Consider the following 19,931-nt stretch of genomic DNA (forward strand, 5'->3'; position numbering starts at 1 on the left):
AAGAGCTTTTCTACAACCAGCTGGAAGAGAGCTCTCCCCTGAGAGGCTCAAGTAACCTCAGCTCAGTGAGGTTAAGGCACACCTTGATATGATCATGATAGTTATTAATGAGACATTAGAGACTAAATGAAAAACAGGTATAAAATACTATATGACAGTAACAAAAAAGTTGTTAAAAATAACAAGAATAGAGTTTAAAAGGGGAGTGATCTGTAAAATATCCCAAAAGAAAAATCTGCTTACAGTTCTGTTTCAAATGGGTGCTGAGAGATGTTTCCATAGATCTCCTCATGTTGCTCTCAAAGTGCACCAGATTGATGCTTTTCACTTCAATATTTAAAAAGAAAACTTTTTATCATGTTCACATGGATACTAAATACATTTGCACACATCTTGTGTCCATATCTTTCTGTGTTAGTCACACCGTGCACATGCATGCATACGTGAGTCATGGTGAGAGGTTGCTTTTTCTTTGCACAGCATGAAAGAAAGGCCAAATGAATGGGCTGTGATTTTAGTTTTTTTAAGCAGAGGTTGAGTTCAATCATTTGTACGGCCCTCGGAGGATGTTGTAAAAATTGAAAGGAAAAAGGTTCCGCACCCCTGCTGTAAATAATAATAAAACCCCTTGATTTATAACTTAACATCTCTGTCTCCTATTGATCTGAGTATATTATAAAGAATAGCAGTTAATTGCAGCATAATAGCACAGGCCTTTGTCAGATGGTATATTACGCAGTTTTTTTCCTGCTTCGAATACTTCACTGTTAAAAGGTTTACATTACATTTGACTTCAGGATTCCTAACGACTAACGACAAACCGCTAGCTCAGCATAGCTACTGTTAGCTTCTCTGTGAAGTTGCTTCTTATTAAATGGTCCCTTGTAGGAAGTAATGCAGGTCTTCTATTGTGAAAGGGAGAATGCAAACTGGAGGCGGACTGAAATGCTTTTAAAAGTAAGGTTTGTAGGGAAACAATCTAAATGGAGATGGTCTCATAATTCTACAATGAACATACTATCAACATAATATGCCTCGAATTAGATAACGAATATCACCGCAAAAAATGCGATGTTGTCGCCCTCTCCCCCTTCGAGCTCAGCAGTTAAGTGTGCTTCGTGTACACCCTGTTTTTACCTCTAAAGTTGAATTCTACTTTTCCTTGTTTACAGTTTTCCGTTGAGTCCTGCGAGGTAGTAACCTTGTTCTGTATTTGACGGAAACTGCAGACACAACAAAAACATTGGTAGCCCCCGGGGAGCAGACGGCGGTGGGAACGCTTTCTCTGAGATGTTGTGCCTTTGTGCAAAGAACAGGGAGATGAAAGTAGGAGCTGCTGAATTGGGGAGTGGATGGGGGGGGGGGGGGGGGGTAGGTTGACATTACTATTTACCTTCCTCAGAGGGCCTTAGCATACAGTTGTGCTGCTGTCAGGTGCACCTCTCCCCCCCCCCCACCTGTCGTCTGTTTGCTCTCTGTGGTTAGCGGCGCTGCAGGCAGATAAACGGACGGAGAGATGCTTCTGATTATTTGTGTGGCGCCGAGGCTCGACCTGACGTGTGTCCTGTGGTTTCTTTAGGGACGCTATAACTCACTACAACCACACACACACACACACTCCTGTCTATTATCTGTGTGTGTGTCCCGGGGGGCCCTTTAGCTCAGTCAGCATCAGCTCTAGTACCTGAGGGAGCTGACGGTGGAGCGGCACGCGCTGCCCGGCCCACCGCAACACCAGAAGCTGCTAATGAGCTACTGTTGTACACTCTTATGAAATATAATTGCATTATGGTGTGTAAATAAAGCCGGGGCGTGTTGTCACAGCATATGCTCCCCGGCTGGCCAAACAGGAACAACAAGCCGGGGGGAGGAGGGAGGAGAGAGGAGGCTCCAGGGAGAGGCTGAAACACGCAGGAGGACTGATTAGCTTCACTGAGGAAGACGACAGTTGATGGTTGTCTTTGTGCTGGAAGACAGTATCACCGAATGCATTGTGTTAGATATCAGCTCTTATAAGGGAGGTTTCATTTATCAAAAGTGCATCAAAGTCGCAATATGAGCTCGTGTTGGACTAGTGCAATAACCGGATTCCATTTCATATTAAGTAGCTGGAAATATCTGAATGAAGTTTTATGGCGCAGTTGGGTTTTCCCTGCCTTCAAAGTGTTTTACAGACTCAACAAAAAAAACATGTTTGGTACATATCAGTCAAAGTCAACTTTATTCTCAATCTTTCAGTTTGTGTGTACAGATAGAGAAATCGAAATAGCGTTTCCCACAATCCCGAACTAAAAAATATATATACAAATATGTATACAACTATATGTATATCCTATATATACACATGTATACATATGCACACATTAAGACATACATAAAAGCACAACAATCAATATATACAAAATAACAGTCACTTCAATATCTTTGGGTCGCACCATAATTGTTTGAATGTATTTTTAAAAGATGAGAATTATAATGCGTTCCTATCATTTGGAATCACATAAAAATTGCAAATCAGTCAAAAATAATCACGATATGTTCTTTTTATTCCAAGTCCTGACCTACACATGGTATTCTGGACCTTAAAGAGGCCTCAATGGAGCGCCGCAGTGACGCGTCCTAAAACCCGGAAGTAAACTCCTTCCGGTTCCCTCGACAAAAACGCAATGCAATGTCTCCATAGGGGTTTGGAAAATAACTGGAAGTAAGGTCTGTGGTTGAGACGCATTGAAGAGATGGGTGACGTTTTGTTCAGCCGGATAATCTCCACATGTCTACCCTACTTTTATCATTTTCTAATCGTAAATCTAGTCGCCAGAAGCTAAATGCTAACGTTATGCTATCAACGAGCTACAGCAGGGGCGCTGCTTCAACGTCACGCCGACTTCAGATCCATATTCAGACACAGATTCTAAATGGAACGAGTTGAAGTGTTAGTTTGAACACTCTGCAGGAGGCAGGGACTCGCTTTCAAGCAGAACAGAAACTAACTCAGGAGTGTTTACGTGTTCGGCGTAATGACGTACAACGGCCTCCACGACTTCTGTAGTCCTATTCAGCCACTTGGTAACAACCATTGTTTTTCAGACGTGATCCGTCTCTTCAATGCGTCTCAACCTCAGACCTTAGTTCAGATAGTTTCCTAAACCCTCTGGAGAAACTGAATTGCTTTTTATCGAAGGAACCGGAAGTGGTAAAATGCTAACTTACTTCCGGGTTTTAGGACGCGTCACTGCACCGCTCTATGCTAATTTCCATGTACTTATTTGTATGTTGAGCCTCTACTGTAACATGTTTACCTGCAGAAGTCCCATAACACACCACAAGTAAATGAAAGCAACTAAAAGCCTTATTAAAGTTTGGTACAGATCGTCCACCATCATCATTTTAAATGTCTTCAATGATGATGTTTCAAAAATACTCGTTGCCTCTAACATCACAAATATCAGTCATAAGGAAACCACGGCTGTATTCGACAGACTCGTCTCTTCCCCAAATGAAGCTCTATGGAATCACTTGGCGCTTCTCCTCGTGCTACTTGGCAACCTTCCTCTCCCCAGCAGGCTACAGGGAGCCGGGTGAGACGCAGGGAAACTAATTCAATAACATGCTCAGGACAAGAAGGTCCTGTAATTGATGTGAGCAACAGTTCTGCCGTCAGACTGAGAGAAACACAAGTGTGTGCGTCGGGTGTCATATTTAATATTAAAATATATTTTTGTTATAACTGAACAGTTTAAAAGTTACTTAGACAGGATGGATGGACATATGCAATCAGGTTCTCTCTTTCCCACAAAATAAGTCCTTCAAATTTGAGGTGTGTGTGTGTGTGTGTGTGTGTGTGTGTGTGTGTGTGTGTGTGTGTGTGTGTGTGTGTGTGTGTGTGTGTGTGTGTGTGTGTGTGTGTGTGTGTGTGTGTGTGTGTGTGTGTGTGGTGTGTGTGTGTGTGTGTGTGTGTGTGTGTGTGTGTGTGTGTGTGTGTGTGTGTGTGTGTGTGTGTGTGTGTGTGTGTGTGTGTGTGTGTGGTTGTTATACTCATATTATACTCGAACGGGAGCTGCCTGGACGCTGCAATCATGTTGCCCACTATCCGAGCTGAGTGTGCTCACTTCTCCTACAATGTCCCGCTGTCTGCTTCCTGCATCAAGTCAAGTGCTCGGCGCAGTTGTGGCGAAATGTCGCTCCTCTGTTTTCATTTAAACAGCTCCTTATATCCGTTAGCGCAGCTAGCTAGCACCAGATGCTAACAACAACAATGCACGTAAGGTCTCTCTCTCTCTCTCTCGCTCGGGCCACACACACACACACCCTCCCGGTCCTCCCGATGGCCAGTCGGTGCCTGCCGGTGAGCGTGGAAGTGTGGTCTGCCACACGCGGGCGGCAGGAGCGGGGCTGTCAGCAGCAGCTTGGAGATGGTATTTTAAACTCGATGCTCTGAAACTACGGGGCGGCCGAGGGGAAAAATACACATGCGTTAATCGCGTTAAAATAATTAGTGGCGTTAATGTTGAACTTGACAGCCCTAGTTTTAACATAAGATCAGAAGTACTCTGTTGATCCCAATTTGGGAAATGTTTGCGTTGCAGCAGGATACAAGACGAGGCATTGCACACAAGAGACATTTAAAGAGTAGAAGTAAACAATTAAAAAATGTACACATCTAAGATTAAGATGGACTTTTATTAATCCCTCGTGGGGAAATTGTTTCTCTGCATTCGACCCATCCTAGTGTTAGGAGCAGTGTGCTGCCATTTTGAACGGCGCCCGGGGAGCAGTGTAGGGAACGGTGCCTTGCTCAGGGACACCTCGGTAGCACTTGGTCTTGCCGGGACTTGAACTGGTGACCTTCCAGTTGCCAAGCCAAGTCCCTATCTACTTCGCCACCACCGCCCCAATCTCAAAATAGAAGTATTCACAAAGTGGAAAATGTACATGTTGAAATACCAATTTCAACATGTGTCCCCTCTTCTTCATGTCTCTTCAACATCAACATGTGTCCCCTCTTCTTCATGTCTCTTCTACATCAACATGTGTCCCCTCTTCTTCATGTCTCTTCTACATCAACATGTGTCCCCTCTTCTTCATGTCTCTTCTACATCAACATGTGTCCCCTCTTCTTCATGTCTCTTCTACATCAACATGTGTCCCCTCTTCTTCATGTCTCTTCTACATCAACATGTGTCCCCTCTTCTTCATGTCTCATCTACATCAACATGTGTCCCCTCTTCTACATGTCTCTTCTACATCAACATGTGTCCCCTCTTCTTCATGTCTCATCTACATCAACATGTGTCCCCTCTTCTACATGTCTCTTCTACATCAACATGTGTCCCCTCTTCTTCATGTCTCTTCTACATCAACATGTGTCCCCTCTTCTTCATGTCTCTTCTACATCAACATGTGTCCCCTCTTCTTCATGTCTCTTCTACATCAACATGTGTCCCCTCTTCTTCATGTCTCTTCTACATCAACATGTGTCCCCTCTTCTTCATGTCTCTTCTACATCAACATGTGTCCCCTCTTCTTCATGTCTCTTCTACATCAACATGTGTCCCCTCTTCTTCATGTCTCATCTACATCAACATGTGTCCCCTCTTCTACATGTCTCTTCTACATCAACATGTGTCCCCTCTTCTTCATGTCTCATCTACATCAACATGTGTCCCCTCTTCTACATGTCTCTTCTACATCAACATGTGTCCCCTCTTCTTCATGTCTCTTCTACATCAACATGTGTCCCCTCTTCTTCATGTCTCTTCTACATCAACATGTGTCCCCTCTTCTTCATGTCTCTTCTACATCAACATGTGTCCCCTCTTCTTCATGTCTCTTCTACATCAACATGTGTCCCCTCTTCTTCATGTCTCTTCTACATCAACATGTGTCCCCTCTTCTTCATGTCTCTTCTACATCAACATGTGTCCCCTCTCCTTCATGTCTCTTCTACATCAACATGTGTCCCCTCTTCTTCATGTCTCTTCTACATCAACATGTGTCCCCTCTTCTCCATGTCTCTTCTACATCAACATGTGTCCCCTCTTCTTCATGTCTCTTCTACATCAACATGTGTCCCCTCTTCTTCATGTCTCTTCTACATCAACATGTGTCCCCTCTTCTTCATGTCTCTTCTACATCAACATGTGTCCCCTCTGTGGAAAGAGACTCTGAAAGTTTCAGGAACAAAGATTTTCTCTCTTTTTGATCCTTTTCTATAAAAACCTGTCTGAAAATGAGTTGATCAGATTTTGGCCACTTTATGATGTCATAACGATGTGTTGTCTTGAGTACCCATTAGCCAATCAGCAACCAAGGTAACCCCCCCCCCCTTATCACCTGAATCTCCTCTAGAGCTCCATTGAGTTCTTTGTAACCAGATGTCTCTCAGAGGGGCTCCTTATCTTCATCTGAAGTAACAGACAGAGAATCAGCACTTTAGAAACAGGGCTGAAACAGAGGGGATTATGGGTAATGCTGCAATGATCTGTTTGGTGTTTCAGCCAATCAGAGACAGGCTCTGTATATATCTGACACCTGTGATATATTGATGAGAAACAGTGTAATAGGGGACGTTTAAAGCCCCCTCTCCAAAAGGAACTCACGATTGCTATCTTCGTTCTGTCCTCTCAAACCAGGAAGTCGTTGCCTGGTCGTTATGAGGCGTTAATAGTTGTTGATGTTCTGACCCAAACCCTGGATGCTCTCCACCCTTTCTCGCAGGCCATCCGCTTGTCCTTGGAGCACTCCCTACCGATAGAGCCCGACGAGGACTCAGCCGAGCAGATCAGCAAGCTGAGGGTCCGCACGCCCAGCGGAGAGTTCCTGGAGCGGCGCTTCCTGAGCAGCTGCAAGCTTCAGGTCCTCTTCGACTTCGTGGCCTCCAAGGGATTCCCCTTCGAAGAGTTCAAGCTCCTCACCACCTTCCCACGGAAAAATGTAAGTCGTCCTCAACCTTGCTTTCTACTTAGCTAAGCCTCACAAAAACACAAAGACCCACGAGCATCGAGCTTCTCTCTTTCGTGGGTAAGATTCAAAATCAAAGGTTTTATTGTCATAACGGGGTCTTAAAAAGTATTAAAGGCATTTTCCAAGGTAGCTTGTTTCCAATAAGTATCTAAATGATCCAGAGAGGTTGTGTTCCACAGTCTGCCTGAATGTAGTCATGGCGTAGGTGTGTCGTGAGATTCTGTGGAGTTTATTGATGGCATCCCGTTGGGTTTGACGTCATCTGAACCGGACATCGCTCGCTCACTGCTTGATAGCGCGAAGCTCCGTTTACGCCGGTTGCTAAGCAACATCGTTATGGGGAAATGCAAGTCTGCGTCCAAACGGTTGGAAGATAACGAGGAAGTACAATCGATACTGTGTATAGTCAATGTGAGGTGAAGTGCGTCGCCATGGTAACCGGTTAGAAAGTTAGTAACCACTGTAACATGCCCTCTCTTGACTCGTGCGTGACGTTTGAGGGACACGTAAAAAGAACTTAAAGCAAACCCGTCTGCTGGTTTTGGGAAGAGAGTTTATTGGCTTTTTTTAATAAGCCTTTTTCATGTAAAATATACGGAATATATTTCCTAATTTTAGTGGATAACGTCCATCAGATAAGCCAGCACATGTACACATAATGAACCCTCTATTTCTCTATTCCACTTTGGAAGTATTTGTGTTTTAATGTCTGAACACACGGCTGCTTCTGGAACAACATCATCTCCCACAATGGGATCGATAAAGTATCTCTCTCTCTCTCTCTCTCTCCCTCTCTTTCTCTCTCTCTCCCTCTCTCTCTCTATCCATCTATCTATCCATCCATCTATATATCTATCTCTCTATCTATCCATCCATCTCTCTATCCATCTCTCTCTATCTATCCATCTATCCATCCATCTCTCTCTCTATATATCTATCCATCTCTCTATCTATCTATCTCTCCATCTCTCTCTCTATCTCTCTATCTATCCATCAATCTATCTATCTCTCTATCTATCCATCCATCTCTCTATCTATCTATCTCTCCATCTCTCTCTCTATCTCTCTATCTATCCATCAATCTATCCATCCATCTCTCTATCTATCTATCTCTCCATCTCTCTCTCTATCTCTCTATCTATCTCTCTATCTATCTATCTCTCTCTCCATCCATCTATCTCTCTATCTATCTATCTCTATCTATCTCTCTCTCTCTCTCCATCTATCCCTCCATCTCTCTATCTATCCACCCATCTATCTATATCTCTCTATCTCTCTCTCTCTCAGGTAAGTTAATCATCCTGTTATCCAACTTCTCTCTTCCTAGCTGCCCTCACAAACCAGTGCTAAATGAATCTTCACTGCGGCAGAGTATCAGCAGGTGACGAAGTGTCCTCGCTCTGCGGGAGTCATCCACAGCTGTAATTGGCTCTTGCCTGCGGGTGTGGAGCAGCAGGGACAAAAGTTAGGACCATCTATTGTGTGTCAGTTAGTTTCTTCTTCTTCTTCTTCTTGCCTTTTAATCATTGCCCTTGTTTGCGCGCTGCCTCATGTGTCGATGCTTTTGTTTGCTCGTACCTGAGATGGAGCGAGATAAGCCGGCTGTTTATCCTCCACCTGCGCACACGCTTCGTCCGCTGAATATTAATTAGCACGGGTCCATTGTGAATACAGTACGAGTGTGTTAGGATACAGTTGTCAGCACTAACAGTGGTATTCTCTGCTAGCGAGCTAATGAGAGCATACACACACACACACACACACACACACACACACACACACACACACACACACACACACACACACACACACACACACAGTACCAGTTTAATTAGCCGTGCTGCTGGAAACACAATCGTGTGTGTGTGTGTGTGTGTGTGTGTGTGTGTGTGTGTGTGTGTGTGTGTGTGTGTGTGTGTGTGTGTGTGTGTGTGTGTGTGTGTGTGTGTGTGTGTGTGTGTGTGTGTGTGTGTGTGTGTGTGTGTGTGTGTGTGTGTGTGTGTGTGTGTGTGTGTGTGTGTGTGTGTGTGTGTGTGTGTGTGTGTGTGTGTGTGTGTGTGTGTGGTGTGTGTGTGTGTGTGTGTGTGTGTGGTGTGTGTGTGTGTGTGTGTGTGTGTGTGTGTGTGTGTGTGTGTGTGTGTGTGTGTGTGTGTGTGTGTGTGTGTGTGTGTGTGTGTGTGTGTGTGTGTGTGTGTGTGTGTGTGTGTGTGTGGGCTTGCCCAGGCAGCGTGCCATCGTCGTCTGCAGAGACCGCCGGGGCACAAACACCTCGAAAACTAACACACACATTAACGCGTAGCTCACACTCTTCATTTCGTCACAATCACACACTTCAACACATGCACAAATATTTTCAAGCAAACACATGCCCCGCTCACAACTTTGTCACTTAAAGGATTCACAGTTGTCTCTTTATAATCAAGAGTAAACATGTGTTTGAGACAGAGATAAAGATGTGTCTGCCTCGCAGATGAAACTCCGGCAAAAACAGGATGGGCGGATTAGAGGGGGGGGGGGGGGCGAGGAGACGACGGCGACTGCACGACGTGTCGGGGAAAGAGAACAGCGCTTAAACAAAGAGAAGATTTCACCAGAGAAACAGTCGGGAAGAGAAGAGGGATGGAGAAGACGAGTGGGGAAGATATTAAAAAAGAAAAAGACGGGAGATAATTCCAGAAGCAGAAAGGGAGAGCTTTGGGGGAGCGGAGAGGCCGTGCCAGTGTGAGGCTGTGAACACAGGCCCGCTCTAATCCCGCAGCTCTGTGTTGTAATTAAATGAGAGGCAGCCGAGAAAGCCTCCAGCCCATCCAGACGCTCGCACTGTTGCTCTGCCAGGATCACAGGGTGGACGATCCACCACTATTGCATTGTGAAACCTCCCGTTCTCCACTTCTCAGCAGCTTGGTGCAGTGTCGCTCTTTCTTTCGCTACATTTAGAGAATCTACAAGTTATCGTCCGTGGAAACGCGCCGTGTCGTCAATCGGAAAGTCTCTTATTCCCATTTGCAAATCACCGTTTTCAACCAGATCCAGATTACATCTTTGATTCATGATTTAGTTCTTTGCCGATAAGTGGCTATTAGTCTCCAATGTTTGGACTCGGTCTCTCCCCCAACATTTGGTATCAGTGGCTTATCTCTTCAGCGCTACAGCAGGCCTTACACTGGCATCATTTGTACAAGGCTTAGCCGTGCTCAGGGAGCTAACCCTTCCTCCGTTTCCATGACTGTCAGCGAGTTTGAGGAAGGAGGGGGAGACTTTTAGTGTTTCAGTTTTCAGCTTTCCATTCAGGAATCCCCTTCCTTCTCCCTTTGATACTTGTTGAGCACAAACCAGCGTTGAAAGGTCTTCTTCTTCTTCTGCTGCACATGTTCAGACTGCCGGTGAATCTGCGAAAGCTATTTCCCCCACGGTGATACTGTACCCCATTCCTCCTTCTCTTAATCCTTCCTCCAGCTCTGCTGGGGAACGGCTCTTAGACACAACCTGAGAAGCAGGACAAATAGACGGAGAAATATTTGAAATAGATTTGACATCTGGAGTGTTTTGTTTTTCTTGTCCCGCTATCACGAAGGAATCGTACTCGCCGGACGAGCTGCGGAGGTTTATTTTTCAGTTTTATAATATTCTCTACCCATAACACAAAGCCGCACGACGAGAAGGGGCTTCGCAGGGAGATAGGACAGTGTTTCTCAAACGGGGGTCCTGCAGATTGTGTTTCTGAATAACATTTGTTCAAATAATTATACTCTAAGGCAGGGGTGTCAAACTCAAGGCCCGGGGGCCAAATCCGGCCCGCGACTTCATTTTCTGTGGCCCCACAAGAGCTTGCAAAAAATATAATATGTTTATTATACAGTTACATGCTACTTTACAGAAGCATGTTGCCCATAAACTACATGTCCCACAATGCATCTCAAATTTGACTATTTTCTCAGTATTTGACTTTTCTTTTTTTAAATGTAACTTCTTTTTTTGTGACTTTTTTTCCAGAATGTGGCTTTTCTTTTTAAATCATTTTGTGACGTTCTCACTGAAGAGACTTGCAATTATTTGCCCTAGACTTCTGCTTTCAGACGTAGTTAATTATGAAGGTATTACCCTATCCGAAAATAAGGCAATAATGTAATATAATACATTATTTCATATATATTATATATTTTATATATGTATTTTTATATATTCTTAATGTTCAACCGGCCCTTTGAGTGCAACCATAATGCTGATGTGGCCCGTGATGAAATTGAGTTTGACCCCCCTGCTCTAAGGTATGTCGGACAAACCACATTTTCTATTCAGTGTTCCTTTTTCAATGCAATCGTTAACTGCCGTAAACGGTCAATATCGGCAACAACCGCAATCGAATCGAATAGAAATGGATGTATGGAAATGGAAAATAGATGTGTGTGTGGGGCTTCTGAAATCTTAATTACAGTGCAACTTATTAAGAAGATGCATATTAATGCAACATCAATAGGGAGGTGTGTGGCGCAGTGGGTTGTGCGTTGGTGTTCGGATCAGGGGGTCGCAGGTTCAAACCCCACTGCAGTCAGCATGTCGTTGTGTCCCTTCACCCCAAATCGCTCCAGTGGGGATTGTCCACAGTATTGAGTATGTAAGTCGCTTTGGCGTCCAACAAGCGGCATGTCATCGATGCTGTCTTGGTGTTAGTGCGTGGTGGTATCAACGGTTAGCCAGGAACTAAGTGATGGATTCTCAACATTAAACGTAGCATTTCACAGTTTTTCAGAGGTTAGTAAATCAGATCAAAGAAGTCTTTGTGGTCCCAACCTGAAATGTTTCGCACACGTCAGGGCCGAAAGTAGGATTTCAAAGAGGGTCTTTAACTAAGAAAAGTTGTTTCGACTAACATTGGAGATCTTACGTGTTATCTGGGAGTTTAATTATTTGGCAATGCATGGATTCTGATTCTCAAAGCATGGTACATTTTAAGATTCTTAACTTTAAGACTCTTTTCAAAGCAATGAGTATTTTCTACATTTCCTAAAACACGTCCAGAGGGAATCTTTAGTGTTTAAAAGCCGAGTCGTACCCCGAGGAGCTCCGCCCCCTCCTCACTTTCATCCTTCTCCTTCCAGCTTTCCCTCCCTCTGTCTCCCTTTTCCCTCCTCTTTCCTTTCTTCCCCCCCCCCCCCCCTCAATTATACTTTTGTTTTGCTCTCCAGCCTTTGTATCTTTCTCCGTGTGCCTTCTCAACTCCCCCGTCCCCTTCTCTCGTAAAAAAAAAAAAAAACCCACCCTTTAAAAACATTTTTCAAGCATTCTGTCTGTATGTTCTCGTATTTTCCTCGCTATGTCGTCTTCTCGTCTCTCCCGTTCCTAGTTTTCTAGTCGTCCCCCCCCCCGCCTGGTGCTTTTTTCCTCCTTTGAAGTGCCGCGTTGGGCTTTCTGTTCTTTCTGTTCACGCCCCGGCGCTACGTGCTGTCAGCGCTCCTGGCAGCACATAATGATCCCCCACTGCTTTTGTAATTGGCCAAATAAACACTTGACAACACTAGTTTAAAACAGACAAGTTATTTGGTTTTAATTAACATAGTCGGGCCTGTAATGGCTTCATTACAAATGCGTTATTTCAGCTGCACGTTTGATTATGTTGGAGTCGGACGTCGTGTTTATTTTCCTTCTCGCCTGAGCGTCGCTGCTCTGTTATCAGTGAGGTTTATTCATACGAATCAACAGTTATGGTGTTTATTTTAAACTTCACGTTAAGTGCTATTATTTATTTTTTAACCGTTGAAATCTGCCGTTTTAAAACAAGCCAAATACACTTTATTTGATGCCATAGGAAATTAAAGACAAAATATCAAAGATTGCAGCGAAGCACCATCTGTCTTTTAATTGGTTCCAGTTTTAAAATTAGGCTTTTTGACGCTGAGCCTCCAGATATTTTATAATCCCTTCTCAATTAATTTGTGTATTTTTTTTTAGATTAGTCATATTTTTAAACAACAGTCTGTCCCCAATTAAACTCTGATTGATTTCATGTAACCACGGTTACATTAAGTACAAGTGCTACGTTGTGACTGTCTTGTATTTAACTTTGTTATCATTCGATTAAATTAAATATAATAGAATAATAAATATGGCTTATGTACATCAGTAGAAATATAATAACGTGTATTTTCAAGAGGTTAAAAATATAACATAATACAAAATGAACATTAACAGTACATATTGTATACAAACAGTAGAAATATAAACACAATAAATATATGTATTTATGTACGTAAGTGTGTATGTATGTCAAATATTGTAGTAGATTAGACATTGATCACAAGGAAAAAAATAAACACAAACGGTAAATATATACATATCAACAGTAGAAATATAAATACATATATGTAATGCAAGATATGTATATATATATACATTTGTATATATGTATGTACATTTGTGTAGATTAAATTGGCATCAGTTAAAAACATGATATAACAGAAAATGAACATTAATAACAGTACATATATTTATATTCACACTGTTGATATGTATATATGTAATAATACAAATGTTTTCATGTATGTACATCTTAGTAGATTAGATATACTTTTTTAAACACAATATAGCTAAAACTAAACTGTAAATATATACGTATCAACACTAGAAACAGAAATCGAATAGGAAATAAATGTCAGTATACATGTATTTATGTATGCATGTACTTGGGTTTGTATGTACGTTTTGTATGCATGTATGTACGTTTAGTATGTATGCATGAGCACAGGAGGAGAGGAAACGGCTTAGGCAGAGCGGAGGAAAACAACAGCTTTGTTTATTGACAGATGCCTCCATGCTTATGCTCTGTTAATTGGATAACAATGTAAACAATCGCCGATGGCGCCCGTCTCCTGTGTCAGTGTGGCATCTTGTTTCCCGACTTTTCTTTCTCAGAGTCAGATGCTGCTCTGCCCCCGTCGGCTCTCCCTGGTGCACACACTCATCCCAGAATTCACACACACACACACACACACTTATATGTAGACCGCAGTACACACACACACACCTGCTCCACCCTCAAAGCCTCATTTACTCCTACCTGATGCTGCGGTGTCACAACAGCCTGTCGGGTTCATTAGCACGGCAGCCATTTGCTCCCGAGGTGGGGAGGGAACGCAGCATCCCCATTTGCAGCAAGCACACACCCCTCATAAAGACACACACACACACACCCCTCATAAACACACACACACACACCGTTGCAGCTCTCTTCGTGGCATCTCGCCGCCCCGCTGTGCTGCGAGGCGGCTGGCGAGGCGGCGTGTCGCTCCCTCCCTGGGACCCCGCTGAAAAGTCAAGAGTCTAAAGGACACGTTGAGATGAGGACAAGGAGATGAAAGACGGAGTCAAAGAGCGCCGACGGGCACATGGGGTGACATTTCCAAGCACCCATGGGAGATGGAGGGGTAGTCTGGTGCCGAGGCGTCCTCCTCACCTTCGTCTGATTTACGTGCCTCTCTGTTTTCACCCTTTTTCCCTCGAACACCATTTTTAACTCTGATGTTATGGTCTCATATCAATGCTCTTGCTCTCAAACAACAGTCTGTATAGTCGCCAACATCCGGTCGTCTTTCGCCAAGGAGGGATAATGTTGATATGATTGTTTATGTGGTTCAAAATATCAGCATAATTACAAAAAAGTGGAAATGGATCTGAATCACGGAGACGGTGAACATTTAAAAACTGTTTTTTAAATACATAAGGTGATTTAACTCTTACCCTGCTGCGTTCAAGTGCTTTGGAAATAATTGGAAATATGCGTTTCCCCTCAAGTCGTAACAACGAGGAGACGGCTTTTAATTGTCGTTTGAGTGCTTTTGGCTAAATAATACGATACTACCCGTTAAAGGTCCCCTGTCGTGCTTTTCCGGTTATCACCGTCCCCTCGTGTTCTGAAGGTCTTTCTGCATGTGACCGGTCTGCAGTCACAAACCCTCAAAGTGCACCCTGTAGCGAGTAAAGCTCTAACACAGAGAAGACCTGTCTGCTGCCCCAGAACGCCTCGCTGGACATTTCTCTGTTTCCATTGTTTACTTCTTGGGTATAGTGGCGTATTTCAGGTATAGTGACGTAACGTAACGGCTACGCGGATCGGTCCAAAAGAACCAATCCGCGGAGCCGTTATGTTTGGACCAATCAGCGGACTTCCTCACACACACACTCGGCGGGTGAGCGTGTGAGCTGGCTGACTGGTGTGGGGTCGGCGAGACAGCGAGACACCGCGGAACTCAGCCTGGGCACACACACAAACTCCCAGCCAGGCTGCGGGCGTGTGTGTTCGGGCTGGGTTTCGCTGCGTCTCGCTGTCTCGCAGACGGCCACTGGGCTCACAGGGGGGGGGGGGGGAGGAGCTCCAACAAGCCATGTAGGACAGAGAGTGAATACACAGACTATACAGAGATGCTATGAGAAACCAATGTGACCATTACATTTATTTGAGTAGACCTCAACAATGGAATTATGATCAGTGGAAATGGCCACGGGACCTTTAAGATACTACACGACTTCTTTGTAGCATCCGCCTTGTTTCCACATTAAGACTTAAAGCTCGTGCGCACACCATGAGCCAGCGAATGCCCCAAACAACGTCTACGCGCTCTATTGCTAGATGTTTGAGTACAGACGAGACGAGTAGGGCTGCATCTACAGTTAATCAAATATGTGTTAAAATACCATTTGTATTGAAGTATTGTGGAGCTGCTGCACACATAGTATTGTACAGACTTGTTTGGTGCAGATCCTCTCGAAAATGTCACACATTTTAACATGTTGTTCAAAGATAATGAGGGTTCCTCATCAATTCCTGCTTGACGTTAATTGCCATATCGGTCAAAAACAATTTAGTTATTTCTCCAAATGGTCCCCGATCTCTTTAAATCTTCTTTAGGAGGCAGCGAAGACGAGTTAGATTTGTGTTGGATTTCTGCATCGAGCTGGTTTTGTTATGTTATGTTCAGATTAGATATGCCTTAATAAGTCTTAAGAATGAATGAATGAAAACTTTATTACAGACTCAGGGTCCAGATAAAAGACAAGACATTACATATAATAAATTACATACATAGCATAAAAAGAATTTATAGTTTAAGAATAATTTAAATCAGTGTCCTACAAAGAGACAACTATACCAATGTCTCCACAGCTGCGATTGGTAGCGTGTGCTAAGCCTTATGTTCGATAAGGCCAAGAGGATTTCAGTATCAGAGTCATTAAGCCGGCAAATACATGTATACATAATATTTCTTAAAACAGCTTGTAGAGTATTGACTCCTGCAGCCACAAACATTTCACTTGCACTCGACCATCGAGGTCTCTTCAGCAATATTCTCATGGCATCATTATAAGCTACTTAAGAGTTATTTCATCTACAAATATCGACTTAATTAATTCAAGAAGTCACATGCACATGAGCTACCGTGTGTAATGAGTTCACATATCTTAAACCATTATTTAAAACCACATAAAAACCTGAAACCCCAAACTATCTGAGAAGTCTTTAAAACACTAAAGAAAAGCGGGTCTTAAATGTAATTCTGAGTGGAATTTAAAAGTAAAAAAAACTCTTATTTTACTTCTCATAGTAATGCTTTAATATTCTCACACTGAATTGTTACGACCAGTCGGACATTTTGTGTGCAGGACTGTCGGTGAAGTTGTGGTTCATCTCATCCCCTCCAATAGTCCGATCTCGCCACTTGTTGTGAGGTCGACCTTTACCCCCCCCCCCCCCCGACCTTCAGGTACAGGCAGCGGGTTAATTATCGCGCTGTGGGGTTAGAGTAGGAGCCTAATCAGGAGGCTGCAGTCCTCAGATAAGCCCTGAACACATCTCCGTGTCACCGCACCTCGCCCCTTCAGCCCAGGTGTTAGATTGGCCCGCTGTAACACAACCCCTCCAGCGATTAGCTCGCGTAAGCTAAGAGAAAAACACAGGTCGCCCCGCAGTAACTCCATCAGCTCCGAGGTGGGTGGCGCTGCATTATTCCTCCGCTTCTACACAATGGCTGGTAAATGTTTCTCTGCTCGACACCATCAGATACCTTCCCGTTTGACCTTTGGCACGGCTGAGATTAGTCGTTATTAGCCATCAAAAACACACCTCTCAATCTACACACACACACACACACACACACACACACACACACACACACACACACACACACAGCATTTCTCATAAACCAAACTTGACCAAAACTCCTTAATACTCAAATTTAAAGGATTTGAAGGACTTTTTTACTGACTTATTTTGAGGGAAAGACACACACACACACACACACACACACACACACACACACACACACACACAGCCTCTCTGTCCTGTAGCCTTCATCGGTTCGTTCTGGATTGGAGCCCTCTCTCTAAGAAAACAAACGCGACGGCCCTCTCAGGGAAACGAGGCTCTCGCTGCTCAGATTACGGCCCAGACTCTCTTTAAACACGGTGTTAGAATAATACACACTCTCTTACGAACACACGGTGAACCCGGCAGTAGCCCTGCTCTCCAGTCAGTGCGTACTTGGTGAGACGATCACTGGTGTCGAAGGACTCAGGCCTCGTCCTGAGTTGAACTGGAGATTTGAAAACCTACTTAAGGGTGCGGCATTAGTCTGCAGAGTAGAACGGTGGGTTTTGTTGCGTTTCTGTTTTGCGGAGGCCTTTTTGTTCAATTCTCTCGTCGTGGTGTTTGAAAAAGCAGCTCAGCGGGGAAGGCCAGAACATGCGAGGCGTTAAGAAGCGAGAACCCGGTGGCTGGATTGGTCCATTGGCTGGAAAGTACCGACAAATTAAATGAGTGTTTTTCTTGTTGTTTTTAAGCACCCACACATTTGCTCGTTCCGTCTCCTCTAATGTGTGTATTTTAAATTGTTGTAAAAGTTATACAAAGATTATAATTTGGGATATGGGAAGTTTTGATGGCCATTTTCTCTTGTTGTCTGATATTATTTTGATTGAATGATTAATCAGTTAATTGAAAGAATTAGATTTCCGATTCTTAATTAACTTTTTTCCCCTCTATTATTTAGTTTGATCATTATTTTTAGAATTATCATTTATTGTGTTTAGACTTAGACATACTTTATTGTCATTTCAACAAGACACAGTGTACTATTACAGTAAAACGAAATGTCGTTGTACTGGCTATATAAAAACTTGCTACAATTGTACATATAAATAAATAATAGTGACGTAGTGCTGATAAAATTAAAGATAAAGTGTGTTTAAAATATAAAGACTTACTATACATATCAATAAAATAGACATACTATATAGAAAATGTGTGCGCTATTTTGTTTCATAATTATTATTTATTTATTGTATTTAATATTATTTTGTAATCTTATTTCCACCTAACTTTTTGATTATTTTATTTTTATTTTCTTTCTTATTTGACCTTCTTAGAATCCTTGCCGCTAACATGCTAACACCTTTGTTTCTGTCTTTTGTTCTTCGCACTTCGAGACCGCAAATCTGTATTATAATCGTAACGATGAGTACGTGTCGGTCCCTCCGCAGATCACGCAGCTGGACCCCGGGGCAGACCTGCTGGAGGCCAAGCTGTTCCCCCAGGAGACGCTCTTCCTGGAGGCCAAAGAGTAGCCGCGAGTCCTCGGAGCGCTGAGAGGGCCGACTGATGAACTGACCGACTGACGCGCACTAGTCACCGAGCATGGGCCCCACCAGTCCGGGCCTACACACACACACACACACACACACACACACACACACACACACACACACACACACACACACACACACACACACACAACAATCCTCTCAGACGTACATAAGTGCAAGTAAGCTTCTCTGCCCGCTCGGCCTGGTCGTGGCACCTGAACGCCCCGTGCTGCACAGAGGAGCAAAGACAGTATCACAAGCACACAGCCAAACATTCACCTCCCCAAAATCTCTCTCTCTCTCCCTCTCTCTCTCTCTCTCTCTCCCTCCATCTCTCCATCTCTCTCTCCATCTCTCTCTCTCCATCTCTCTCTCCATCTCTCTCTCTCTATCCATCTCTCTCAATCTCTCTCTCTCTCTCCATCTCTCTCTCTCCATCCATCTCTCTCTCCCTCTCTCTCCATCTCTCTCTCCCTCCATCTCTCTCTCTCTCTCCATCTCTCTCCATCTCCATCTCTCTCTCTCCATCTCTCTCTCTCCATCTCTCTCTCCATCTCTCTCTCCATCCATCTCTCTCTCCATCTCTCTCCATCTCTCTCTCCCTCCATCTCCCTCTCTCACCATCTCTCTCCCTCCATCTCTCTCTCCATCTCTCTCCCTCTCCATCTCTCTCTCTCCCTCCATCTCTCTCTCTCTCCATCTCTCTCCCTCCATCTCTCCCTCCATCTCTCTCTCTCACACCCTCACACCTCTCACACTCATCACGACTTCACGTTCCTAACTGCTGAGTCATGGTTTCCTCTCGCAACACAGTACGATAACAGCATTGAGAGACTGAGAATCGTTGTCTGTCACGGGACAAACAAAAAAAACAAAATTAAAAAAACATTGAACTTGTTCCCCTTGTTTCCACATCCGACACACCGAGGCTGCTTTTTTAGTACATGTTTTTTTTTTTTGTGTTTGGATTCTAAAAAAAATGAATAAAATGGCGAGAAGTGATGTCGCCGGGCAGAACAGACTTCGGGGCTGTTGCATCTCCATCCCCCCCCCCCGTCCCCCGTCCCCCCCTGTCCCCGGTTAGACGTCCACCACAGGCCAATGGATTGATCAGTTTTCTTCTTTTTTTTTCTCTTGATCCTTTTTAAGTTTGATGCTGTATTAGTTTTAGTTTGATATACATTATATAAAATATATGAATATGAACATCAATTCGTCTCGAGCATAAATCTTTTGACCCACCCCTGGTCTTTCTTTGTCTGTTCAAATTGTTCAGAGGTGGAAGAAGTACTCAGCACTAGTACTTGAGTAGAAGTAGAAGTACTCATATCTTGTAC

The 19,931-nt window shown here is 43.7% G+C and overlaps 1 protein-coding gene across 1 annotated transcript in view; it reads left to right on the forward strand.

Annotated features, from left to right (window-relative positions):
* faf1 (Fas (TNFRSF6) associated factor 1) overlaps positions 1-19,491 on the forward strand; it is a 78,441-nt gene extending 58,950 nt beyond the window's left edge. Inside the window, exons 12-13 of the mRNA XM_034081207.2 lie at positions 6,718-6,933; positions 18,493-19,491. Coding sequence (XP_033937098.1) covers positions 6,718-6,933; positions 18,493-18,576 — 300 coding nt within the window. The 3' untranslated portion in view covers positions 18,577-19,491. The remainder of the gene's footprint in view (positions 1-6,717; positions 6,934-18,492) is intronic.
* The last annotated feature ends 440 nt before the right edge of the window (positions 19,492-19,931 follow it).

This window comes from Pseudochaenichthys georgianus, chromosome 4, assembly GCF_902827115.2.
Source record: "Pseudochaenichthys georgianus chromosome 4, fPseGeo1.2, whole genome shotgun sequence".
Classification (NCBI taxonomy): Eukaryota; Metazoa; Chordata; class Actinopteri; order Perciformes; family Channichthyidae; genus Pseudochaenichthys; species Pseudochaenichthys georgianus.